The sequence below is a fragment of the Salvelinus fontinalis genome, chromosome 37, assembly GCF_029448725.1.
Source record: "Salvelinus fontinalis isolate EN_2023a chromosome 37, ASM2944872v1, whole genome shotgun sequence".
In the NCBI taxonomy this organism is placed as follows: Eukaryota; Metazoa; Chordata; class Actinopteri; order Salmoniformes; family Salmonidae; genus Salvelinus; species Salvelinus fontinalis.
Window position 1 is genome coordinate 30750916 of NC_074701.1, and position 27394 is coordinate 30778309.

Below are 27394 nucleotides of genomic sequence, written 5' to 3' on the forward strand. Positions count from 1 at the left end.
CTCAATATTAGGAAGGTGTTCTTTAATGTTTAGTACACTCAGTGTGTTTGTTACACATCAAAAACAACCTTCAAACCTTGCACTGATCTTATAAAAAAAGATAAACGAAATACAAGAGAACAAAAGAGGAAGAGAAAGCCTGAAGTGTGAAGCATAATTCAAGTGTTATTCATCACATACAAATTATAATTTACACTTAATTATAATTTACACTTAACCAATATGACATTATCTTATTTAGAAAAGACTCCTTTTCTGTTTCATATCAATGAGGAACAAGATATTATCTTTGATAATGTATCATAACTCTGTATGCATTATTCTTCACCATAACCATTGGCAAATGCATGCCATCAATCTTTAATATTTAATATGAGCCTATTGTTGAATACACATTTTATACAGTACCAGTCAAAAGTTTGGACACACCTACTCATTCAACTGTTTTTCTTTATTTTTACTATTTTATACATTGTAGAATAATAGTGAAGACATCAAAACTATGAAATAATACATATGGAATCATGTATTAACCACAAAAGTGTTAAACAAATCAAAATATATTTGAGATTTGAGATTCTTCAAAGTAGCCACCCTTTGCCTTGATGACAGCTTTGCACACTCTAGGCATTCTCTCAACCAGCTTCATGAGGTAGTCACCTGAAATGCATTTCAATTAACAGGTGTGCCTTATTAAAAGTTAATTTGAGGAATTTCTTTCCTTCTTAATGTGTTTGAGCCAATCAGTTATGTTGTGACAAGGTAGGGTTGGTATACAAAAGATAGGCTTATTTGGCAAAAGACCAAGTCCATATTATGGCAAGAACAGCTCAAATAAGCAAAGAGAAACAACAGTCCATCATTACTTTAAGACATGAAGGTCAGTTAATACGGAACATTTCAAGAACTTTGAAAGTTTCTTCAAGTGCAGTCACAAAAACCATCAAGTGCTATGATGAAACTAGCTCTCGTGAGGACCGCCACAGGAAAGGAAGACCCAGAGTTACCTCTGTTGCAGAGGATAAGTTCATTAACGTTAACAGCCTCAGAAATTTCAGCCCAAATAAATGCTTCGCAGAGTTCAAGTAACAGACACATCTCAACAGACTGTAAGAATCAGGCCTTCATGGTCATATTGCTGCAAAGAAACCACTACTAAATGACACCAATAATAATAAGAGACTTGCTTGGGCCAAGAAACACGAGCAATGGACATTAGACCGGTGGAAATCTGTCCTTTGGTTTGATGAGGCCAAATCAGATTCTGCATCAGGTAACCAGGCCTCCACAATCACCCGAGCTCAACCCAATTGAGATGGTTTGGGATGAGTTGGACCGCAGAGTGAAGGAAAAGCAGACAACAACTGCTCAATCGAAAACATGAAATACATTTTGATTTGTTTAACACTTTTTTGGTTACTACATGATTCCATATGTGTTATTTCATAGTTTTGATGTCTTCACTATTATTCTACAATGTAGAAAATGTTAAAAAAGTTTTAAAAAAATTTGAATGAGTAGGTGTGTCCAAACTTCTGACTGGTACTGTATATGCATATATTAAATATATATATATATGTGTGTGTGTAAAAACACTTAAAGTGTTCCGGTATAATGCTTTATAACTTTAGGTTGCAAACGTGATTTAAATATTCCTAAACATTATTACGTTAATACATTAGAATAAAATGCAGAGTGTTTTTGTAAATGTCCCTTCCATGTGATATAATTTATGTGATCATGAAAACAAATAAAGAAACATGACCTCATGTTGACCTGTGATCGCGTGGTCGGTTCCATCGCAACAACTTCAGTCACTCAATTCAGTAATTTCAATCAATTCAGTCACTGAAACCCCAAACCGAGGACATTTAACCAGAGTTTTCTATTGGCTATTTACATTCATCTCACTTTCAGTGTGTGGCTAGGACTGGCTGGGTATTTCAGTTTGCGCCATGCCTTCTTTCTCGTAGATGTAACAGCCCACGTTGCCGATGTTCACTCCTTTTGGTCCATACAGGATGCCGTAACAAGGGACGTGGCAGTAAGGTATCCCTTCATGCTGCAGCAAGGGAAACATCAGCAATGTCATATTATAGTTTTGAATCTGATTGAGATATTTGAGATATTATTATTCAACATCCATTCTTTACCATGAGGCTGTCTCATGACCCTAGACTACAGATGTCAGAATAAGACATACATGAAGGGGCATTTAGCTCTTCTTAATTGCCCCTCCCTGAGGGGATGAATACACTTCTATTGGTTTGATTCAGTCTGATTTAATTTACCAACATCAATGCATCTTCAGATTGTGTTATAAATCGATGTTTGCATCCTAAAGATGCAAGAGACTTTAATAATAAAATTAATAAAATCACCTTACTTGCACATTTGATTACAAAAATACTGATGCAAGTCTTAAAAGCACCCCTGGCTTCTGTCATCTACAGCAGTGGTTTCCAAACCTTTTCACCAAGCCCCCCTTCTCACAGCTCTGCAGTGGTCACTGGCTGGGACAGCCACGAAGTCACAAAATCTGATTTTAATCATAATCCTTACTTTAAAGGGATACTACGGGATTTTGGCATGGAGGCCCTTTATCTACCTTCCGGGAGTCAGATGAACTTGTGGATACCATTTTTTTGTCTCAGCGTGCAATTTAAAGGAAGTTGCTAACTAGCGCTAGGGCAATTGCTAACTAGAATTAGCGCAATGACTGGAAGTCTATGGGTATCTACTAGCATGATAGCAGATACCCATAGACTTCCAGTCATTTCAAGGCTAGCATGCTAGTAGATACCCACAGACTTCAAGTCATTGCGCTAACGCTAGTTAGCATTGGCACACAAAATTACCTCTTACTTCCTTCATACTGGACATAGAGACAGTAAAATGGTATCCACAAGTTCCTCTGACTCTGGGGAAGTAGATAAAGGGTCTCCTTGTCAAAATCTAGTATTCCAAAATCTAGTATTCCTTTAATCTAGTATTCCTAAACTTAACCACACTGCTAACCCTAATGCCTAACCCCAACCTTAAATTAAGACCAAAAAGAAAAAACAAATCATGAATTTTTGGGATATAGCCAATTTTGACTTTACAGATAGACCATCTAGCAGAAATCAGTCAGTTCTGCCACCAGGCCAAGATTCATGACAAGAAACGTCAACCTACCTTTTAAAGCTAATTTCTTGCAATTGTACACATTTTGCTGACCCCTCAGGTGAACCCCACAGTTTGGGAACCACTACAGTAATAATGTGGATATAATACCTCAGCATGTCCACCAGAGGTCAGTGTCTTCTTACACCGCTCACAGCGCAGGCACGGTCTGTGCCAGTTCCTCCCCAGGGACATCACCTTCTCTGCTACACACACAGACAAACACGTAACTACTACCACCTCATTCAGCTGGCATGTCAGGATCATTAATAAACAGTGCACATGGTTCTGTGTGGCTCAGTTGGTAAAAATGTGGTGATTGCAATGCTAAGGTCTCCCGAGTGGCGCAGCGGTCTAAGGCACTGCATCTCAGTGCTTTAGGTGTCACTACAGACACCCTGGTTCAAATCCAGGCTGTATCACAACCGACCATCATTGAGAGTCCCATAGGGCGGTGCACAATTGGCCCAGCGTCATCCGGGATTGGCCAGTGTAGGCCGTCATTGTAAATAAGAATTTGTTCTTAACTGACTTGCCTAGTTAAATAAAGGTTAAACAAGGTCGTGGGTTCAATTCCCACCAAAAACATATGCACTCACTGTACTGTATGTTGCTTTGAAAATATAAACATCTGCTAAACTATCAGTGCAAGTCCATTGTAGTTGATAACATAGAAAATAAACATAAGAAAGCAAATGTTGAAAATAACAGTCTGACCAAAACATACCGAAATAGACCACTTTCTCACAGCCAGGACAGAGTGAGGTCTCTCCAGCAAATGTCCTGGTTGGAGGGGGAAGAACTGGGAAAAACAACAGTGACTGGAGGTTATTCATAAGTTCACCCCACATAAATTCATAAATTAACCTCACTTAAACTCATAAATTAACCCCACAGAAACGTGCAGATTGTATTCCTCCAACCAGACAGCAAATATAAGAACAGACACAAACTCAGCATACCAGAGACAAAGTCCAGCTGCTACTGTAAAATAAATGTAATATTTCAATGTACACAATTTATCTATTCTAAGTTAACCACGCAGTTTGCAGATTGAATACTAACGCATTGTTATACATACTGTAGCAAAAAGGTTTTTTATCAAAAGGCAAAGCTTCAACAGATTTTAAATCATTATAATTGTAACAACGAGCAATCAGCAACTCTCCCACCCATTCCGTCAAAATAATTTGAATCTTCAAAGGAAATGCTAAGCACAAGTTGTGGAGAAGATCTTTTAAAAAGATCTGTTGGTCAATCTTGAATCTTGTAATCAGAGATGGTTCTTTAAAGACATAGTCAGAGATAGACATCTCTTGTGCTGCAAATCACTTCAAAACCATTGGTCCTGATTTAGAGGGTCTATATCTTAGAAATGTATCTTAGATACAAGCCAGCCTTTTATATAACTCAAAGTAATGTGTCAATTTTACTTGGAACAGTACGTCCCTTGTCACATGTGAAGTGTCACGAACACAATTTGCTCGTCTGTCGGAAAAGCCTCAAGGCAAAATATTTCAGGAAGTGAGCCAATCAAAGCTGGCCAATGAAAATTCCTCATTCCTCCCCAGTGACAAACAGATAGAGGGTCATTACAAGTGTGTGTGTGTGTGTGTGTGTGTGTGTGTGTGTGTGTGTGTGTGTGTGTGTGTGTGTGTGTGTGTGTGTGTGTGTGTGTGTGTGTGTGTGTGTGTGTGTGTGTGTGTGTGTGTGTGTGCACGTGTGTGTGTGTGTGCACGTGTGTGTGTGTGTGCACGTGTGTATGTTTGTGTGTGAAACAAGACAGTCGTTACAACCATTTGGTGGTGAGTAACCCTCTCTCTACTCCCTTTATGTTGCTATATTTAACCCTTAATGGTCGTACTTGGAGCACTTGGCAAGGCCAGTTTATTTGAGCAGCCCTGATAAAAAGGACTGGTTCAAATCAAATCAAACTTTATTTGTTACATGTGCCAAATACAACATGTGTAGACCTTACCGTGAAATGCTTACTTACAAGCCCTTATTAACCAACAGTGTGTGTGTGCGTGAGGTTGCGAGAGCTAAGGAGGGTATTTGTTTTTCATCAAGACAATATGCTACTCCAAGCTCCCTTAATTAATAATACTACTACTCCCCCTCCGTCGCTTTAGCCTGGTCCCATATTGGTTTGTGCTGTCTTGCTCAGCTCCAGTGGACATTGTTTAGCATGACAAACAGATCTGGGATCTACTGTCCCTTGCCTTTGGGCTGGTTCCAGGTGACCTGCATGGTGGTCCATGGTGTGGTGGGGGATCCCTCGGGGGGGCAGTCGAAGGTGGGTTGAGGAGTGTCGTAGATGTAGGAGCCTGCCCCTCCGATGTTCACACCTGGAGGAGAGGAGAGGAGAGGAGAGGAGAGGAGAGGAGAGGAGAGGAGAGGAGAGGAGAGGAGAGGAGAGGAGAGGAGAGGAGAGGAGAGGAGAGGAATTTGGTTGTCAGTGTGATTTATTTAAAAAAGGAAACACTTTAAGCCCCAGTAGAGGTCCTACTGCATAACTCCCATCTTGGATGATAGACTGAAAACAGAGGAGGACGAGGCCAAGGGGAAATGCCTGCTGTTTTTCAGTTGGGTTTGAGGTTCCTTTATCCAAACATCCAGAACCAAACCCCGCCCCCATCCAACCCAAACCACCAGAGACACACACATTCCAGACAAATTCCTTGTTTCTGTATGTATGTATGGACTGGGTCAACTCAACTGTAATGTAGGATGATCTCACTCTTTATGGATAATCTATGAAGCTATTCAAAATCATTTTCTTTGATATGAGCGGAAGTTTGTCAGATGTGTAACCCTCTTTACATTTAACTTCCCCAGTCTAATGAACCTCCCCGATTGGCCCCTAACTGCTGGAACCCAGGTCCCATCTAGGAAATGAGATTAGACTTTCTCTTCCAGGTGTTATAGCACCCCCACAACAACAATCATGTGATATGCAGGCATGGTCATATTAGGTTGCCGGTTGCCTCTGTAGTCCGTTTTTCTGACTACAGAGGTATCAAACACACTCAATAAACTGTGGTAGCGTTCAACAGTGTGTAGATATCTATATTTCTTTCAGTTCTTCAATAAGCCCTTGTGTTCATACACTACTACACGATTAAAGCATTACATTGGGGAGTAATCCAACTAAAATCTTAGTAGTGAAATCCTGTCTGTGTCCTGTCCAAATGGCACCCTATTCCATTTATAGTGCACCACATTTAACCAGGGCCCATAGGGCTTTGGGCAAAAGTAGTGCACTATATAGGGAATAGGGTGCCAATTGGGATCTCATATTTACCCAAAATAATACCTATATTTCTGAGTACACCCCCGCTGTAGTCAGACAAAAATGTTATGAGCTTATAAAAATCTCCTTTTGTGGTTCTTTTGACTTTTATAAAAGCGAAGTACCTCAGATTACATCAGAGTTCATTCACGCCTTCATAAATCCAAAGTTGTATGTATTTCTTCCATTGCGTAGGCCTACGTGATGTAATGTGGTGTGGTGTGATGTGTACACCATGATAATGAATCAACTTTTTTAATGGCACATACAAATTCTAGGATTTTGGTGTGGTCCAAATTTTTGTAATAGATATAATCAAATTAAAATTGAAGGAACTTTAAGAAATGAGGCCCACCTGGTTAGGAGTAACAATTGAATAGGCTCTGGCCAGGCTGCATTACACCAGGGCAGGAGGTCATTATAGATATATAAATATCCGTCTGGGCCCCACACAGCACACTGAGGAGGTCATGCACTTTGACTCTACTGTAAGTCGCTCTGGATAAGAGCGTCTGCTAAATGACTAAAATGTAAAAAAAATGTAAAAATGCATTGGAAATGCCTTGAAAAACCATATCGTGTCTGTGTGATAAAATGGTCTAATGTTTTTAACATTGTTTTCTTAATCATTCAACTACTTTTATTGCTGTTTGTGTGAGTAGGGAAAGGAGTGCATTTGTGATACTGTATTAAGTGTGGTGGTGTTTAAGTGCGTGTGTGCGTGTGTGTGTGTGTGCGTGTGTGCGTGCGTGCGTGTGTGTGTGTGTGTAACGGGTATAGGGTTATTTATTTTTAATTCAGCAGCACTGTATATCCAAGACAATTTCCCCCTCGGGACAACAACGTTTATCCTATCCTATATGTATGCTATACATATGCACACACACACACACGCACATTTTTTTTTCTCCAAGATGGCGTAGCAGTGTAGACGTGTTTCTTTGGTCCTCTCGTGTACGTTTGTGTTTTTTCGTATTTCTTGTATATATTTTAACATTTTTTTTCTGTCTCTTTTCGATTTTTGATTCGATTGTGCCTTCCGGTAGCCTACCTCGCCCAATGTGATACGGAATCGCTATTGTTTTTTGGCTTTGGAACGCTTTCAAGAACCCCCAGTAGCTAACCAGCTAATCAGCTACAAGCTAATTTAGCCATTTTTTGCCGCTGCTAGCAGCTTTTGCCTTCTGCACGGACACCAGCCCTGTTGTTGGCCTGGATGTTACTCACCAGTTTACCAGCATCGGACTGTCTCTCGGCAACAGCACCGGATTCCTGCCGTGGTCCCTGAGCCGCTACTTCTGATCCTCGCGGCTGGCTTGCAGCTAGCGCAGCTAGCGCCACTGCCACGAAGCTAGCACCAGTTAGCAAGCACAGTTCTGCAGTTCACAACCTCTCTTTCGCCATCGCCATCCGGCTTGGATTCTCTGTCGACACGACCACGTCTGGTCTGCAGACGAGTGCCCCATCCGCTGTGCCCTCGGCCGGCCTCCGTCTGAGCGGACCCCCTCCGTCTGAGCAGACCACCCCCCGGGCTACTAACTTTGGACGCCGCGTGCTAGCTTGGTGGAGGCCTCCCTGCTCCATCTACGGCTGCCCCCTGGACACTGTGATCACTTGGCTACGTGGCTGATGCTTGCTTGACTGTCCATTGGTTCACGGTGCTCCATTCTGTTTATTTGTGTTTTTATCTGTCGGCTCTGTGCTTTGACTCAGGATCTGTGTGTAGTTGGTCCGACCCTCTCTGCCTAGTCGTCGCCATTTTTACCTGCTGTTGCTGTGTTAGCTGACTAGCTGCTGTTATCTCACCTGTTGTTTTAGCTAGCTCTCCCAATCAAGACCTGCAATCACTTTATGCCTTATTGTATGTCTCTCTCAAATATCAATATGCCTTGCATACTGTTGTTCAGGCTAGTTATCATTGTTTTGGTTTGCAATGGACCCCGTAGTTCCACTCTCCGTACCTCTGATACCTCCTTTGTCCCACCCCCCACACATGCGGTGACCTCACCCATTGAGACCAGCATGTCCAGAGATACAACCTCTCTTATCATCACCCAGTGCCTGGGCTTGCCTCCGCTGTACCCGTGCCCCACCATACCCCGGTCTGCACATTATGCCCAGAATCTATTCTACCACGCCCATAAATCTGCTCCTTTTATTCCTTGTCCCCAACGCTCTAGGCGACCAGTTTTGATAGCCTTTAGCCGCACCCTCATCCTACTACTCCTCTGTTCCTCGGGTGATGAGGAGGTAAACCCAGGCCCTGCATGTCCCCAGTCACCCTCATTTGTTGACTTCTGTGATCGAAAAAGCCTTGGCCTCATGCATGTCAACATCAGAAGCCTCCTCCCTAAGTTTGCCTTACTCACCGCTTTAGCACACTCTGCCAACCCTGATGTCCTTGCCGTGTCCGAATCCTGTCTTAGGAAGGCCACCAAAAATTCTGAGATTTCCATACCCAACTATAACACTTTCCGTCAAGATAGAACTGCCAAAGGGGGAGGAGTTGCAATCTACTGCAGAGATAGCCTGCAAAGTTTTGTCATACTTTCCAGGTCTATGCCCAAACAGTTCGAACTTCTAATTTTAAAAATGAATCTCTCCAGAAATAAGTCTCTCACTGTTGCCGCCTGCTACCGACCCCCCTCAGCTCCCAGCTGTGCCCTGGACACCATCTGTGAATTGATCGCTCCCCATCTAGCTTCAGAGTTTGTTCTGTTAGGTGACCTAAACTGGGATATGCTTAACACCCCGGCAGTCCTACAATCTAAGCTTGATGCCCTCAATCTCACACAAATCATCAAGGAACCCAGCAGGAACAACCCTAAATCCGTAAACATGGGCACCCTAATAGACATTATCCTGACCAACTTGCCCTCCAAATACACCTCTGCTGTCTTCAATCAAGATCTCAGCGATCACTGCCTCATTGCCTGTATCCGCCATGGGTCCGCGGTCAAACGACCACCCCTCATCACTGTCAAACGCTCCCTAAAACACTTCTGCGAGCAGGCTTTTCTAATCGACCTGGCCCGGGTACCCTGGAAGGATATTGACCTCATCCCGTCAGTTGAGGATGCCTGGTCATTCTTTAAAAGTTACTTCCTCACCATATTAGACAAGCATGCTCCGTTCAAAAAATGCAGAACCAAGAACAGATATAGCCCTTGGTTCACTCCAGAACTGACTGCCCTCGACCAGCACAAAAAAATCCTGTGGCGAACTGCAATAGCATCGAAGAGCCCCCGCGATATGCAACTGTTCAGGGAAGTCAGGAACCAATACACGCAGTCAGTCAGGAAAGCAAAGGCCAACTTTTTCAAGCAGAAATTTGCATCCTGTAGCTCTAACTCCAAAAAGTTCTGGGATACTGTAAAGTCCATGGAAAACAAGAGCACCTCCTCCCAGCTGCCCACTGCACTGAGGCTAGGTAACACGGTCACCACTGATAAGTCCGTGATAATCGAAAACTTCAACAAACATTTCTCAATGGCTGGCCATGCCTTCCTCCTGGCGACTCCAACCTTGGCCAACAGCCCCGCCCCCCCCCCCCCCCGCTACTACTCGCCCAAGCCTCCCCAGCTTCTCCTTTACCCATATCCAGATAGCAGATGTTCTGAAAGAGCTGGAAAACCTGGACCCATACAAATCAGCTGGGCTTGACAATCTGGACCCCCTATTTCTGAAACTGTCCGCCGCCATTGTCGCACCCCCTATTACCAGCCTGTTCAACCTCTCCTTCGTATCATCTGAGATCCCCAAGGATGGGAAAGCTGCCGCGGTCATCCCCCTCTTCAAAAGGGGAGACACCCTGGACCCAAACTGTTACAGACCTATATCCATCCTGCCCTGCCTATCTAAGGTCTTCGAAAGCCAAGTCAACAAACAGATCACTGACCATCTCGAATCCCACCGTACCTTCTCCGCTGTGCAATCCGGTTTCCGAGCCGGTCACGGGTGCACCTCAGCCACGCTCAAGGTACTAAACGATATCATAACCGCCATCGATAAAAGACATTACTGTGCAGCCGTCTTCATCGACCTGGCCAAGGCTTTCGACTCTGTCAATCACCATATTCTTATCGGCAGACTCAATAGCCTCGGTTTTTCTAATGACTGCCTTGCCTGGTTCACCAAGTACTTTGCAGACAGAGTTCAGTGTGTCAAATCGGAGGGCATGTTGTCCGGTCCTCTGGCAGTCTCTATGGGGGTACCACAGGGTTCAATTCTCGGGCCGACTCTTTTCTCTGTATACATCAATGATGTTGCTCTTGCTGCGGGCGATTCCCTGATCCACCTCTACGCAGACGACACCATTCTGTATACTTCCGGCCCTTCCCTGGACACTGTGCTATCTAACCTCCAAACGAGCTTCAATGCCATACAACACTCCTTCCGTGGCCTCCAACTGCTCTTAAACGCTAGTAAAACCAAATGCATGCTTTTCAACCGTTCGCTGCCTGCACCCGCACGCCCGACTAGCATCACCACCCTGGACGGTTCCGACCTAGAATATGTGGACATCTATAAGTACCTAGGTGTCTGGCTAGACTGCAAACTCTCCTTCCAGACTCATATCAAACATCTCCAATCCAAAATCAAATCTAGAGTCGGCTTTCTATTCCGCAACAAAGCCTCCTTCACTCACGCCGCCAAACTTACCCTAGTAAAACTGACTATCCTACCGATCCTCGACTTCGGCGATGTCATCTACAAAATAGCTTCCAATACTCTACTCAGCAAACTGGATGCAGTTTATCACAGTGCCATCCGTTTTGTTACTAAAGCACCTTATACGACCCACCACTGCGACCTGTATGCCCTAGTCGGCTGGCCCTCGCTACATGTTCGTCGTCAGACCCACTGGCTCCAGGTCATCTACAAGGCTATGCTAGGTAAAGTGCCGCCTTATCTCAGTTCACTGGTCACGATGGCTACACCCACCCGTAGCACGCGCTCCAGCAGGTGTATCTCACTGATCATCCCTAAAGCCAAAACCTCATTTGGACGCCTTTCCTTCCAGTTCTCTGCTGCCTGCGACTGGAACGAATTGCAAAAATCTCTGAAGTTGGAGACTTTTATCTCCCTCAACAACTTTAAAAATCTGCTATCCGAGCAGCTAACCGATCGCTGCAGCTGTACATAGTCCATCTGTAAACTACCCACCCAATTTACCTACCTCACCCCCCATACTGCGTTTATTTATTTACTTTTCTGCTCTTTTGCACACCAGTATCTCTTCTTGCACATGATCATCTGATGATTTATCACTCCAGTGTTAATCTGCTAAATTGTAATTATTCGATTTATTGCCTACCTCATGCCTTTTGCACACATTGTATATAGATTCTCTTTTTTCTACCATGTTATTGACTTGTTTATTGTTTACTCCATGTGTAACTCTGTGTTGTTGTCTGTTCACACTGCTATACTTTATCTTGGCCAGGTCGCAGTTGCAAATGAGAACTTGTTCTCAACTAGCCTACCTGGTTAAATAAAGGTGAAATAAAAATATAAAAAAAATAAAAAAAATATAGCCATTCTTCCTCGTCATATATTTGTGATGAGGCTTTTTAACAGTAATCTCTTACCTTTGGGTCCAAAGAGAGTTCCGTAGCATGGTTTGTGACAGTAGGGCAGTCCATCATGCTGAAAGACAGAGAATGTCTAAAATTAATAAATAATCTATTATCATAAGAAATAGCTGAATATGGTTCATTAATCAAAACAAATATACAATTTAAGTTCAACTTCAGCTGTTACTATTTACTGAAACAGTTCTACTTATTACAGAAATAAACTGTTTACTGAAGTTGAAACTACTGAAACGGTTCACAATTCACTGAAACGGAACTTTACAGCCAGTCAGCGTCACTGTAAAGCATTGGGTTTAAACCAATCAGACAGAGGTTATATTTCAGGAATGTGATCGCTGACCGGTCACTGGAATTGTCACAAATCGCATCCTATTCTGTTTATAGTGCACTGCATTTGACCTGGGCCCATAGGGCAGCAATTGTCTTTCAAATATATACAAATGCCTTCTCCTCCTGACCCCTTCAAGTTAATTATGGAGGAGCTCTCTCTGTCAGTCCTAAAATGGACTGGACTGAGCAGAGCAGAGATCCTTCCAACTCAAATTCCTGTCAAACACCTCCCCAATTCAGACTTTCATTTGAACAAACTGCTTCCATATGCTCTAGCTAGCTCCCTCACATTTCGGGGCATGAACTGGGAATAAAGCAATATTTAGACAACTAACACCCTTCTGAGAGGAGGATAGGAGAGATTTAGGATGCTGTGACCTCACCAGGCTCTTCAAGCTCTTCAGTCTAAATGACTGCTTTTGAAACCAACCATAGAGAGTTAGTCCCAAATGGCACCCTATTGCATTAGTTTTGACCAGGGCCCATGGGGTCAAAAGTAGTGCACTATTTAGTGAATAGGGTGCCTTTTCTGACTCAACCTTAGAAACACGCAATGAATGTGACACACCTTTTTTCGGACCAACACTGGGTTATTGTGTGTGACACAGCTCAAACAGTACCTATATGAATAAATGCACACACACTGTCGGACACAGCTCACTCTGAACACACAGGAATGATCTGTGTGTGTGTTTGTGTGCGTGCGTGCGAGATATGTGTGTGTGAGATATGTGTGTCCTCAAGCAGAATAATATTTAATTACTTGACAAACTCCCTTACGCCACAAGAACAACAAAGTAAGACAAACCAAAGCTCCAAAGAAGATTCTCCAAAAACACTGAAGTCACTCTCTAATGAAATACCCTTTTGCTGCATCAATAGCTTCAGATCATCCCAGTATAACATAAGGTTATTACATTGTCAGAAACAATGGTAACACCGTGTAGGTACATATTAAGAAATGGCATTTAGTGTGGAATTGTTTGCGGTTCAATTGCATTGATGTGGATACAGGGCTTTAACCTGTTTGGGGTGCAAGCCCGAAATCGGACGAAAATGACAACAGCTGCAGGGCGCGAAATTCAAAATCTATTTTTTAAAAATATTTAACTTTTACACATTAACAAGTCCAATACAGCATTTGAAAGATAAACATCTTGTCAATCCAGCCAACATGTCCGATTTTTTAAATGTTTTACAGAGAAAACACCACATATATTTATGTTAGCTCACCACCAAATACAAAAGTGGACAGACACGTATGGATATGATTATGAAGTATGAATTATGATTCAAGTAGCATGCACAAGCCAACCGAAATAAACTAAAACCAACCTAAAGAGCCCAGAAAAAACTACCTCAGATGACAGTCATATAACATGTTACACAATAAATCTATGTTTTGTTCATAAAAAGTGCATATTTTAGCTATAAATCAGTTTTACATTGATGCTACCCAAAAATGCTAACACATAGCTAGAGTCTGAATCCAGACGGGAGTAGCCAGAGAAAATACATACACCAACGTCGGCTACTAATTACACCTCATAAAACATTTCAGAAAAACATATGGTGGATAGCTAATGAAAGACAGATATCGTGTGAATAAAGCCAACATTTCCGATTTTTGAAGTGTTTTACAGCGAAAACACAATATATCGTTATATTAGCTAACAACATAAGCTAGCATAAGTCAGCACTAGCATTGGTCAAGCGCTAGCCTAGCACAGTTAGCCCAGTTAGCACAGCACAGCTCAACAGATATATGAAAAAGCATCCCAAATTGGGTCTTATCTTTGTTGATATTCCATCAGAATGTTGTAACGGGGTCCAATGTCCAGTAGAGTCTTTAGTTGGGTTCCAGAACGAATTATTTCCCTCTTTGGTTAGCAAGCACAATAGCATTGCGGCGCTACTCAGCGTTTCTTCAAAAAATTCTTCCGTCGTATCACATCTAAAGTCCAGAATAAATTGCAATAATATAATTAAAGTATATTGAAAAAACATACTTTAGGATGATTTTGTGACATGTATCAAATAATATCGTAGTCAGAGATCATATTCACCGTTATCTACCTTGTTCCAGAAGCCGAGACCAAATTCTGCTTCGCGCCCGGAATTTTTTTTTAACTGCGCAGGTCTCACAAGAAGGTGTGTTATTCAGTCCATGGACGAGATATTCGACTCCTTTCAATTCTCACTTCCGCATTACAGCCTGACGAAGGCGTGTGACGTGTTTCTATGGTCCCAAGTCAAAGGGCCTTTTATAGAGAAGGTCTTAAAGAGACACATCGCATTTTGGAAATCTCAATTCGGCTGGGAAAATGGCTGTAAAAATATTTCTGTTCGACTTAGAGAAACAATTCAAACCTTTTTAGAAACTATAGACTGTCATCTATCCAACAGTAGCAAATATATGCATATTGGAAAATAAAAAGTTTCTTAGGAGGCCGTTTGAAAATGTGCACACATTTTCCAGTTTTTTCAATATTCAGCTTGCAGCCCAAACAGGCTAAACTGCGACCTATTTGGTCGCATACGCAACAAAACATTTTGCTGTGCGACAAAAAATATTATATATATATATTTGTACATGTATTTTTTCATAATAATTGTTGTAATGATAAGGCCTTGTTGTACCATTGTTTCCCGAGCTAGGTTTGTTAGTGTCCTGCTTGCACCATTAATACAACCAAAACTGACCGTAGCCTGAAATTTAGAAAGCAAAGAAAAGCTAAGTATTCCTAAATACGCACATGATTTTCATAGTGAATCACTGAATGTGTCACATATACGCACTGATAACTTCAAAGTTAAATCATCACTTCCTGCATAGCTATTTCAGGCTCTCTATCCCAAATGGGATTCAACCTCTGATACCACAAGTATCCGTTACAGACCTGACAGTCTGTTGTGATGTCACACTTCGGCCTGTTCATTGTCACACTGTCACTGAGGGCGTGATGTCATGGAGCAGGCGATTTTCAATGTGAGGAATGTGTTAGCATTGTAGGCTACAGTCTAGGAACTAAGGACATGCCTCTCTGACAAGGTCATTATAAATGTATACTTAGTCTTTTAACATCTACTTAACTTTAAAGATGCCAACATCAGGTACCCATGTCTTTTGGTATGTCTGTATTTTCAATCATCCCAACAGCCAGAAGTACTGAGAGTTCCCGAATGAGAAACTCTTTCAGGAATGCAAATGCCATTCTCCCCTCTCTGTCCCTCCCTGATGAAAAAATGTATTTGACCCATGAGAGAGAGAAGGGGGGAATTTGTTATACTTTAAAATGACTAAAATCAAATGGAAACTGTGTATAAATGACAATGGACCTACATTCATACAGTTTCTTGACTGTGTCCAGCTCGCTAATAATCACAAAAAGAAAGCTGTACAGTAAGGGAGCATAGAAAAAGATTTGACGGTGGGGACCTTTTGGCTGACCGACACCCCTGAGGTAGACAGTATATGGGCTGGTGACAGTGAACTAGCAGTGCTTGTACATTATTCCATGTATACTGTTAGGTTGTGTATTTCATACTATACAGAAGGACCTGTGTAAGAACAATTACCTCTCGAAAGTCAAGCATGTGAACCCTTCCATCCACAAGTAACCCTTAAAGGTGCACTATGCAGAAATCGAGTGTTAGTTTATGTGACAAAACAAGCAAGTATCATTGTACCATCTAAACCGCTGTGATTTCTTTTTCTTCATTACCAAAAATATTGTATTTTCAGCAGTTTGAAGCTGGTGCATAAAACCGAAAGTAAAAGACGCAAAAATTAATCTTAAGAAGAGGAAGCATAGAAATAGCGCACATAGAACAGATATACCACTTCTTAGACTTGCTTCTTAGACTTGCTTAAATGAGAATGACAGATCTATAACTCATATTTCTATGTGAGTTGGGTCAGTTCGCCCAAAAGGTTACATATTGCAATTTTAAAATCCAACTAGTCTTCAGATGAAAGGACAATGACAGCATGGAGGTTAAGACTACTAGACTCTAGAGAATACAACCACAGCATGCCATGAATTCTACTCCCTGTGAACTCTATCAGCAAGTATTTTTTATATGAAAAAGCTGGGGGGAAAATTCTAGCAAAAGTCTGCTTTTCAGAAAGACATACGAGACCATCAGAACATACATTTTTTAAATGAATTGTTCCCTGGCCCACTGAACCAACTGTCTGTTCCCTGGCCCACTGAACCAACTGTCTGTTCCCTGGCCACTGAACCAACTCCCCCATAGTCTCCAAACTAATGTACACTAAAACACTGAAACAAGGCTTGATTTTGTCACTTACTGGTCTGAGATGACCTGAATGAGTAGCCTCAGTCACAGGAGGCTGCCGAGGGGAGGATGGCTCATAATAATGGAGTGAATTGAATGGTATCAAACACATGATAGCCATATGTTTGATGTGTCCATTCCATTAATTCCATTCCAGCCATTACTATGAGCCTGTCCTCCCCAAATAAGGTGCCACCAGCCACATGTGGCCTCAGTAGCCCTAGTATCAATCAACTCAAAGACTTGTTTGGGCCAGGACGATGACTTACCCCTGGGTTAGGGTATCAAACAGGATCAAACAGGCTTCCAAAACAAATTTCGCCCTTTGACATTTATCCTACTCTGTGAGACTTGGAGAACACTAGTCAGGAGACCAATCATACCTGACCAGACTATTGGGCCTCTAACTATAATTATTTTAAACCCAGTTACCTGGAGTCTGTGATAAGTGAAACATTTCATTTAGAGTGCACATTTAGATTAATGTGTTATATAGCCTTTCCAGACACTGGCTAGAATAGTTCTGATCCCCTTCTGTAATTTTTGACAGCTACAGATAGAGGCCGAGTCAGGACTCAAACCCCCCTGCCAGAGGGCATATGTGGTCCCCCACTGGCTCGACACTTCCTTGTTTTTATCCATTGTTTATTGATTGTTTTATTTATTGTCTTTTACTATTTCTAGTACAATAAACCCTCACTGGGGATCCATGCACCAAACGGAGTCTTCATTGTCCAGGCCCACCTGTGCTGCCTTCATTTTCAGATTCTTTTCCAACTCTGTTATCCGTCTTTTGATATGTATATTTCTGGGATTTGCTTATTATTGTTCTGACTGTGGGGATGAGTCATCCTTGAACAGTTGCTGTTACTATGACTGTACAGTAAAGATCCTTTCTTACATTTAACAGGATATGCTGTGCATGACTAGGCACAGCATGTGGGGTCCTGAGAGATCATACAAAAGGATTACACTGTCAATACTACACTAGCAATAACATAACCCTACACTTTCTAGGTACTAATGGAATTACTTTGTTTCAAACATCTGGGACATATTCACAAAGATTCTCAGAGTAGGAGTGCTGATGTAGCCTCGGTTTTGATTTTAGATCTTAATGAATGAAGATTACATGGACAGTGGGATCCTGATCCTAGATCAGCACTCCTACTCTAAGACGCTTTATGAATACTGGCCCTGACTCTTACTAAAGTCGTAATACTTGCATTCCCCAACCCTTCGTTATTTCCATCCATCATCCTCAGTGTCATATTTGTCTTGAGGAGGAAGCACCCTGATGAAACGAGAGACAAGTTCTCTTGACAGAGTTCCATTAAACATTCACTGGAATTAGAGACGTCCCCTGAGCTGACATTCCATTCCACTACTAGGTTGGCTAACTGCCATGCTCAGGGGAGGACACAGTGTGTTTGTGTGTGTGTGTTTGTGTGTGTCTATGTGTGTGTGTGTGTGTGTGTGTGTGTGTGTGTGTGTGTGTGTGTGTGTGTGTGTGTGTGTGTGTGTGTGTGTGTGTGTGTGTGTGTGTGTGTGTGTGTGTGTGTGTGTGTGTGTGTGTGTGTGTGTGTGTGTGTGTCATGTCTGTGAGATGGGGGTGCAGTCAGATATACAAGCCCTAGATTCTGAACTTGAACGATTCAGCTCAGTGAGCTAGAAAATTGTCAAAGTCTTTTGAGCAGGACAATGAAAGGTGGCATGACACTGCTTGCGTTCTAAATGGCACCGTATTCCCTATGTAGTGTCCTATATACACTAAGTTATTGTAAAAACAACAGGATTTTTTTGACAGTGTAGGGAATAGGGTACCATTTGGGACGCAGGCACAGTAGAAAGGATCTGGGTCACGATGCCTGGTGAAGGATCGGAGTGGACAAAGGATGAGTGTCAGATTATTCTAAAGCCACGCTTTGGTTCACAGACCAGCTACAATCAAAGGGACCCACAAAAACATAGCCGCTCAACAGTTTCATTCTTGAAATGATTGGAATTTCTAGGCCACTGAATTTCACAGCCACTGTTATCTGACTTCTAATGTAGATGCGCCACAACAACTTTTAATTTGAGTTTATATATGGGCCAAAAAGCAACTCACTTAACTGACAACACACCTTAGTTGTGAAACAGTTTATGCTCAAATAGCTTTACATTGTATGGAGGTTAGTGGCCTGCCCTACTCCCTCCGTCCCCATGCAACCCCTTCCCTCTCTCCCATTCTCTTGAGTAGGATAGCACATCCCTTCGCTGTATCTCTCTCTGTCTCTGTCTCGTCCCCTACCTCCCTCCCTCCCTTTATTATTGGGTAAGATAGCACACCCCTCTCTCTCTCTGTCTCTCTCTCTCGCTCTCTCGTCCCGAGTGGCGCAGTGGTCTAAGGCTGTATCACAACCGGCCGTGATCGGGAGTCCCATAGGGCGGCGCACAATTGGCCCAGCATCGTCCGGGTTAGGGGGGGGTTTGGCCGGGGTAGGCCATCATTGTAAATAAGAATTTGTTCTTAACTGACTTGCCTGGTTAAATAAAGTATAAATAAATAACAAAATCTCCCTCCCTTCTCTCTCTGTAGATAGGATATTTGATTTGATTACGGTCACAGGGCTTCCCTTTACCTCAGCGTGGTTGCCAGCCGACAGGGTTTTGTTACAGCGTTTGCATTTCAGGCAGAACCGGTGCCAGTTCTTCCCCAGCGAGCTCACTTTCTCAGCTGCAGGACAGAAAGAGAGAGAAAATGACAACACAGTATAAACAATGGAGTAGGCCTTGTTGTTTCCAGTAATGGACACATTTTGAGGCGTGCCTTGTAATATGCTATATTTGTTGCACTCGTGAGTGAGAATGCTGTACCAATATTACTCTGATGTGGTTATAGTGCCCCATCAATTGAAAATGTATAGTGGACAGATTGGAGTGGCAGCAAGTCGTAAAGGTGCTATGCCTAGAATTTCCTCTGTGGATGTTAGGTGAATTGCAACAGCACTAAGCTGCATTCAAAATCAATCTCCCTCTACCCCGGATCTCATTTCCCCGTAACATGGCGGAGACCCGTGATTGACTCGAGCTTGAGCCGTTCACAGCAATTTAGATGGTACAATGATTCCCTACACTATTAAGTGCTCGTTTTCTCACACAAACTGAAATTAAGCAAATGGTGTAGAATTTTTAAAACCAGGAAATGACAGAGCAATTTCTACAATGGCCATTTGACCCAATGTCCACCACTAGATAACACAGCTACAAAGTCAAAACAGCTTTCCCATTTTTACAACAGATGCCGCTCCGGCAGGAGAAATAATTACATAAATTACAGCCTTGCAGACCTTTGGCATTCTAGTTGTCAATTTGTTGAGGTAATCTGAAGAGATTTCACCCGATGCTTCCTGAAGCACCTCCCACAAGTTGGATTGGCTTGATGGGCACTTCTTACTGTCAGAATGGTGGGTGTAGCTGGTGTATGCAGTCAGGCGCAGGAGAGCAGAGAATTGGGAGCAACGTAACTTTACTCAGAATAATGAATGGTGCAAGGTAAAACAATACACTTGCCCAAACACAAATACACGAACATCAACTTTTACCCACGGGCAAGAAACAGCACCCGTCGAAATAACCAGTCACCAACATTACCGAAAATGACATAAAACAATCCCGCACAACACCATGGGGGAAACAGAGGGTTAAATACATGAACAATAATTAGGGGGAATGAAAAACAGGTGTGTAGAAACAAAGACAAAACAAATGGAAAATGAAAAGTGGATTGGCAATGGCTAGTAGACCGGTGACGGCGACCGCCGAGCGGTGCCCGAACAAGGAGAGGAACCCGACTTCGGCTGAAGTCGTGACACTTACGTACCATACGTTCAAGCTAATCCCACAACGGCTCAATAGGGTTGAGATCCGGTGACTGTGCTGGCCACTCCATTATAGACAGAATACCAGCTGACTGCTTCTTCCCTAAATAGTTATTGCATAGTTTGGAGCTGTGCTTTGGGTCATTGTCCTGTTGTAGGAGGAAATTGGCTCCAATTAAGAGCCATCCACAGGGTATGGCATGGCGTTGCAAAATATAGTGATAGCCTTCCTTCTTCAAGATCCCTTTAACCTGTACAAATCTCCCACTTGACTACCACCAAAGCACCCCCAGATCATCACATTGCCTCCACCATGCTTGACAGATGGCATCAAGCATCTTTCATTTGTTCTGCGTCTCACGAATGTTCTTTGTGATCCGAACACCTCAAACTTAGATTTGTCTGTCCATAACATTTTTGTCCAATCTTCCACTGTCCAGTGTTCTTTTACCCATCTTAATCTTTCATTTTTTTGGCCAGTCTGAGATATGGCTTTTTCTTTGCAACTCTGCCTAGAAGTCCAGCATCCCGGAGTCGCCTCTTCACTGTTGACGTTGAGACTGGTGTTTTGCGGGTACTATTTAATTAAGCTGCCAGTTGAGGACTTATGAGGCGTCTGTTTCTCAAACTAGACACTCTAATGTACTTGTCCTCTTGCTCAGTTGTGCACCGGGGTCTCCCACTCCTCTTTCTATTCTGGTTTGAGCCAGTTTGCTCTGTTCTGTGAAGGGAGCAGTACACAGCATTGTACGAGATCTTCAGTTTCTTGGCAATTTCTCGCATGGCCTTCATTTCTCAGAATAAGAATATACTGATGAGTTTCAGAAGAAAGTACTTTGTTTCTGGACATTTTGATCCTTTAATCGAACCCACAAATGCTGATGCTCCAGATACTCAACTAGTCTAAAGAAGGCCAGTTTTATTGTTTCTTTAATCAACACAACAGTTTTCAGCTCTGCTAGCATAATTGCAAAAGGGTATTCTAATGATCAATTAGCCTTTTAAAATGATAAACTTGGATTAGCTAACACAACATGCCATTGGAACACAGGAGTGATGGTTGCTGATAATGGGCCTCTGTACGGCTATGTAGATATTACATTAAAAAATCTGCTGTTTTCAGCTACAATAGTCATTTACAACATTAACAATGTCTACTGTCACGTTCCTGACCTTGTTTTCTTTTGTCTTGTATTTATTTAGTTGGTCAGGGTGTGAGTTGGATGGGTTTGTCTATGTGTGATTTTCTATGTTGGGATTTTGTGTTCGGCCTGGTATGATTCTCAATCAGAGGCAGCTGTCAATCGTTGTCCCTGATTGAGAATCATACTAAGGCAGCCGGGGTTTCACGTGTGTTTTGTGGGTGTTTGTATCTCGTGTCAGTGTTCGTGCCACACGGGACTGTTTTCGGTTTTGTCACGTTTGTTGTTTTTTGTATTTGTAAGTGTTCAGTTTCGTTTTGATTAAATCAATATGAGCACTAACCACTCTGCGTGTTGGTCCGATCCATGCTCCTCCTCGTCTGAGGAGGAGAACGACTATGACGACCGTTACAGAAACACCCATCAAAAAAGGATCAAGCAGAGTGGGAACAGACAGCAGCAGAGACCGAGGACACAGGACTCGTGGACTTGCTAGGAGATGCTGGACGGTAAAGGACCCTGGGCTCAGCCAGGGGAATATCGCCGTCCCAAGGCGGAGTTGGAGGCAGCGAAGGCAGAGAGGCGCTGGTATGAGGAGGCAGCGCGGCGACGCGGTTAGGAGCCTGAGAGTCAGACCCAAAAATTTCTGGGGGGTGGCACACGCGGAGTGTGGCAAAGCCGGGTAGGATACCTGAGCCAACTCCCCGTGCTTACCGTGGAGTGAGAGGGCGTCGTACTGGTCAGACACCGTGTTATGCGGTAAAGCGCACGGTGTCCCCAGTACGCGTGCTTAGTCCAGTGCGGGCTATTCCACCTTGCCGCACTGGCCGGGCTAGGTTGGGCATCGAGCCGGGTGTCATGAAGCCGGCCGAATGCATCTGGCCTCCAGTGCGTCTCCTCGGGCCGGCGTACATGGCACCAGCCTTACAAATGGTGTCCCCGGTTCGGCAGCATAGCCCAGTGCGGGTTTTTCCACCTCGCCGCACTGGCAGGGCTACGGGGACCATTCAACCTGGTAAGGTTGGGCAGGCTCGGTGCTCAAGAGCGCGTGTCCTCCTTCACGGTCCGGTTTTTCCGGTGCCACCTCCACGTACCAGTCCTCCGGTGGCAGCCCCCCGCACCAGGCTGTCTCTCCGTCTTCTCTCTCCAGTTGCTCCCACCTGTCCAGCGCTGTCAGAGCCTTCCTCCTCTCCAGTGCAGCCAGTGTCTGAGCTGCCTGCCTGCCGAGCGCTGTCTGAAATGTCTGCCTGCCCAGCGCTGTCTGAAATGTCTGCCTGCCCAGCGCTGTCTGAACTGTCTGCCTGCCCAGCGCTGTCTGAACTGTCTGCCTGCCCAGCACTGTCTGAACTGTCTGCCTGCCCAGCGCTGTCTGAGCTGCCTGCCTGCCCAGCGCTGTCCGTCTGTCCCGAGCCGTCAGAGCCGCCCGTCTGTACTGAGCCTTCAAAGCCGCCCGTCTGTCCTGAGCCTTCAGAGCCTTCCGCCAGACAGGAGCAGCCAGAGCCTTCCGCCAGACAGGAGCAGCCAGAGCCTTCCGCCAGCCAGGACCAGCCAGAGCCGTCCAGCCAGGACCAGCCAGAGCCATCCAGCCAGGACCAGCCAGAGCCAGCCAGCCAGGATCCGCCAGAGCCAGCCAGCCAGGATCCGTCAGAGCCAGCCAGCCAGGATCCGCCAGAGCCAGCTCTGACGGCTCGGGACAGACGGACAGCGCTGGGTAGGCAGGAAGCTCAGACAGCGCTGGGCAGGTAGACAGTTCAGACAGTGCTGGGCAGGCAGACAGTTCAGACAGCGCTGGGCAGGCAGACAGTTCAGACAGCGCTGGGCAGGCAGACAGTTCAGACAGCGCTGGGCAGGCAGGCAGCTCGGACACTGCCAGAGCCAGCCAGCCAGGATCCGCCAGAGCCAGCCAGCCAGGATCCGTCCCTCAGTCCGGAGTTGCCCTCATTCCGGAGCTGCCCCTCATTCCGGTGTTGCCCCTCAGTCCGATGCTGCCCCTCAGTCCGGTGCTGCCCCTCAGTCCGGTGTTGCCCCTCAGTCCGGTGTTGCCCCTCAGTCCGGTGCTGCCCCTTAATCTAGTGGGGTTAATTTGGAGGAGGCTACGGAAGAGGGGATTGACTATGGTGGGGTGGGGACCACGACCAGCGCCAGAGCCGCCACCGTGGACAGACGCCCACCCAGACCCTCCCCTAGAGTTTATGCTGGTGCGCCCGGAGTTCGCACCTTAAGGGGGGGGGTTATGTCACGTTCCTGACCTGTTCTCTTTTGCTTGTATTTATTTAGTTGGTCAGGGCGTGAGTTGGGTGGGTTTGTCTATGTGTGATTTTCTATGTTGGGATTTTGTGTTCGGCCTGGTATGATTCTCAATCAGAGGCAGCTGTCAATCGTTGTCCCTGATTGAGAATCATACTAAGGCAGCCGGGGTTTCACGTGTGTTTTGTGGGTGTTTGTATCTCGTGTCAGTGTTCGTGCCACACGGGACTGTTTTCGGTTTTGTCACGTTTGTTGTTTTTTGTATTTGTAAGTGTTCAGTTTCGTTTTGATTAAATCAATATGAGCACTAACCACTCTGCGTGTTGGTCCGATCCATGCTCCTCCTCATCTGAGGAGGAGAACGACTATGACGACCGTTACAGTCTACATTGTATTTCTGATCAATTTTATGTTATTTTAATGGACAAAAAAAATGACATTTCTAAGAGACCCCAAACTTTTGAACGGTAGTGTATATTATGGAAATGTTCAGAAATTACAATGCAAACATTTTTACTAAATCTTATGTGTAGCACCTTTAAACCTTAAATGGTTGAACATTTTAACATGTCCATTCGGTGTGTTTTGCCCTGTAGTCGCTGCCAGTTTGGAAGGCTTTGTTAAGGCCTCTACCTATCAGCTAACCTGCTTGTACTAATCCCCTATAATTACAAAAAATACTATGAAATACAAACCCCTCCCTTCATTCATTCATCCATGGATTTATTAATTCATTAATTCATATATTTATTCCGATTATGGTAGCATCTACTTTTTTTTTTACAGTATAATACAGTCAGTCGTACAGTATTGTACTGTCATTACACAGTACTTGCGTTGATACCGTATTTATATTACAGTAGGTGTACTGTAATATGAAATACAGAATTTTACTTGCCACCAAGCTGCATGTAAACTACTGTCAAAATCACAGTAACCCCTTAACTTTTGACCGGTAGTGTACATTGTATTCGAACACCTACTCATTCAGTAACCTACTCAGGGTTACTCTATATTTTTACTATTTTCTACATGAGAGACAGTTTCATCATAGCGCTTGATGGTTTTTGCAACTGCACATTTGAAGAAACTTTCAGTTTCCGTATTGACTGACCTTCATGTCTTAAAGTAATAATGGACTGTCAATTTTATTTGCTTATTTGAGCTGTTCTTGCCATAATATGGACTTGGACTTGACTTTTACCAAATTGGGCTATCTTCTGTATATCAACACAACTGATTGGCTCAAACACATTAAGAAGGAAAGAAATTCCCCAAATTAACTTTTATGACGGGACACATGTTAATTGAAATGTATTCCAGGTGACTACCTCATGAAGCTGGTTGAGAGAATGCCAAGAGTATGCAAAGCTGTCATCAAGGCAAAGGGTGGCTATTTGAAGAATCTCAAATATAACACTTTTTTGGTTACTACATGATTCCATATGTGTTATTTCATAGTTGTGATGTCTTCACTATTGTGCTACAATGTAGAAAATAGTAAAAATAAAGAAAAACCCTTGAATGAGTAGGTGTTCTAAAACATTTGACATGGTAGTGTATATCTCTGTTTGGTACATTATACAAAGGGTTTCCTTTATGTTGTTTCACAGGGTAGGCTATAACCAACACAGACTTTGTACTCTACCCTCTCCCTGAAATGTTATTGGACCTTTCGACCGCTCTCCCTCTGCCTATAACGGGTTACCACACTTCAGCATAAATAAGGGTTCAACTTGCAGACAACAAATCAATAGACAAAAGTGTATTTCAGCTCAGAGACAAGTGGGGGAATAACCAAGAGCTGCAGCCTGTAGCCTCCTTCCAGTGGTTTATCTTATATAACCCGTGTAACCTTGCCTATACGTTAAAGTAAATAAACATGTAAAGTATTAACTCATCCTCGTTGAATGTCTTGGAATAATCAGTCAACATTCCAGAGACATCTGGTTAAGAATGTATGCACATGATGAAAATAGTCCCAGCGGCAGAGAAGCTGCAAAACCTTTAGCCTGGATTTGAAATGGTAACTTTAATTCTATTTTTCTATTGTCTTTTGATTATACATTATCTTATGATAACAAAGTCTTCACGTTTAGCCTATTCTGACAGTTCTGCAACCCAAAGTCATCAGTCGGGACAACTTGGCATTCATGCCTCGGCAGCCCCTCGACACTCTCCGGGTCGCCCCAATGCCAAACAGTTCACGTAACATATCTCCGCTTCACAAAGGCATTTGCAAGACATACAGGGTTTGGATTCAGTTATATTCTAATATGTTCACATCTGCACAAATTATCCCTACAATAACCATTTGAATGTTTTATTTCAGTAAATTTTCATTTCGTTTTCGTTAATCATTACCATCACTCTTAAAAATATGCAATCCAAATTCTCTGATCATCTTCAATATTCAGATTATTTTTCATTGGCACGGGCTATAAATTTACAAAAATTATTCCTTACCAAAAAACACATCTTTTGTGCATCTGGGGCACCGTGATGTCATTCTTCAAAAAAGCTTTGTCCAGCTGACGATCTACTCCCACTCCAAAGACCTTAAAATTCTATCTGTGAGGCTGGCAGAATGATGCTGTACCTTCAACTGTGTTCAATTTCAAGTAAAGGGACTTTGGGGCCCCGCCTCCGAATGGGAGGTGTGGAGTAGGGGGAAGTTGACCCTAGATGCTGATCTTGGGCCAGTTTTGAATTTTCCCTACTGATTGTTAATGTCATGATTCCGGGAAGGAAGCTGATTCGAGATCTGTAGGCCTTCATAGGGGAAATTTCACCCCAGAGCAAAGGAGGTGTAGCCTACCGTGCCATCCTATTGAATGAACACACTCACTCTATTAAGAACAGGACATAGGAAACCTGTGGTACCCTGACATGAACCTGGGCCCGCGGCAGCACTCACCAGAGCTGTTGTGTCCAAGTGTTGTGTAGGCCTACATGAGAAACTTGTTTCCACCAGGGAAAATGTAAAGGCATACCCTAACATCAAGAGTCAGAAACCCAGAATAAGCTACATGTGTCAGTGAAACAAAAACATTTTACTGTGTCCACTTTGCCCAGTGTAAAGAGGACCTACCCTCATCAACAGCTCTCGCAAACGAACTCAAATCAAGATGATACTACTGTCAGGCCAATCTTCCTCCAAGTAGCCTACACTCCGAACTGTGTATGTGGCTCTCTGTCCCCACTCAGTGGACAAAGCTATCCCCACACCACACAGGCTGCGTGGGATTGATACGATCATAGACTTCGTAAATAAATTATAGGAGCATCAAATCGTGTGTATAAGGGTAGCTTAACGTTGGTATAGAATAATATGCCTATGGAATTTCATTGGGTATATCATTTATTCGTTGAAATTACTATTCATCTTACAGACTGTGGCTTTACGTTATCCTCTCATTAACAAATATCTAGGCATATTGATATAAAAAATATAAG

At 43.5% G+C, this 27394-nt stretch overlaps 1 protein-coding gene across 2 annotated transcripts; it reads right to left on the minus strand.

Annotated features, from left to right (window-relative positions):
* Positions 1-5: 5 nt before the first annotated feature.
* On the minus strand, positions 6-26563 carry LOC129836501 (cysteine-rich protein 2-like). Of its 2 annotated transcripts, XM_055902779.1 has the most exons (7): positions 26405-26563; positions 19311-19405; positions 12049-12106; positions 5388-5513; positions 3893-3967; positions 3277-3371; positions 6-2062 (listed from the first exon to the last, which is right to left on the minus strand). In XM_055902779.1, the coding sequence occupies exons 1-7, from the start codon at positions 26445-26447 to the stop codon at positions 1925-1927; spliced, it is 630 nt and encodes a 209-aa protein (XP_055758754.1). In that variant the 5' UTR covers positions 26448-26563; the 3' UTR covers positions 6-1924. The 2 variants fall into 2 exon arrangements, with proteins under 2 accessions (XP_055758754.1, XP_055758755.1); XM_055902780.1 differs by lacking the exon at positions 19311-19405 and having other exon boundaries at positions 26405-26533.
* Between the last annotated feature and the right edge of the window lie 831 nt (positions 26564-27394).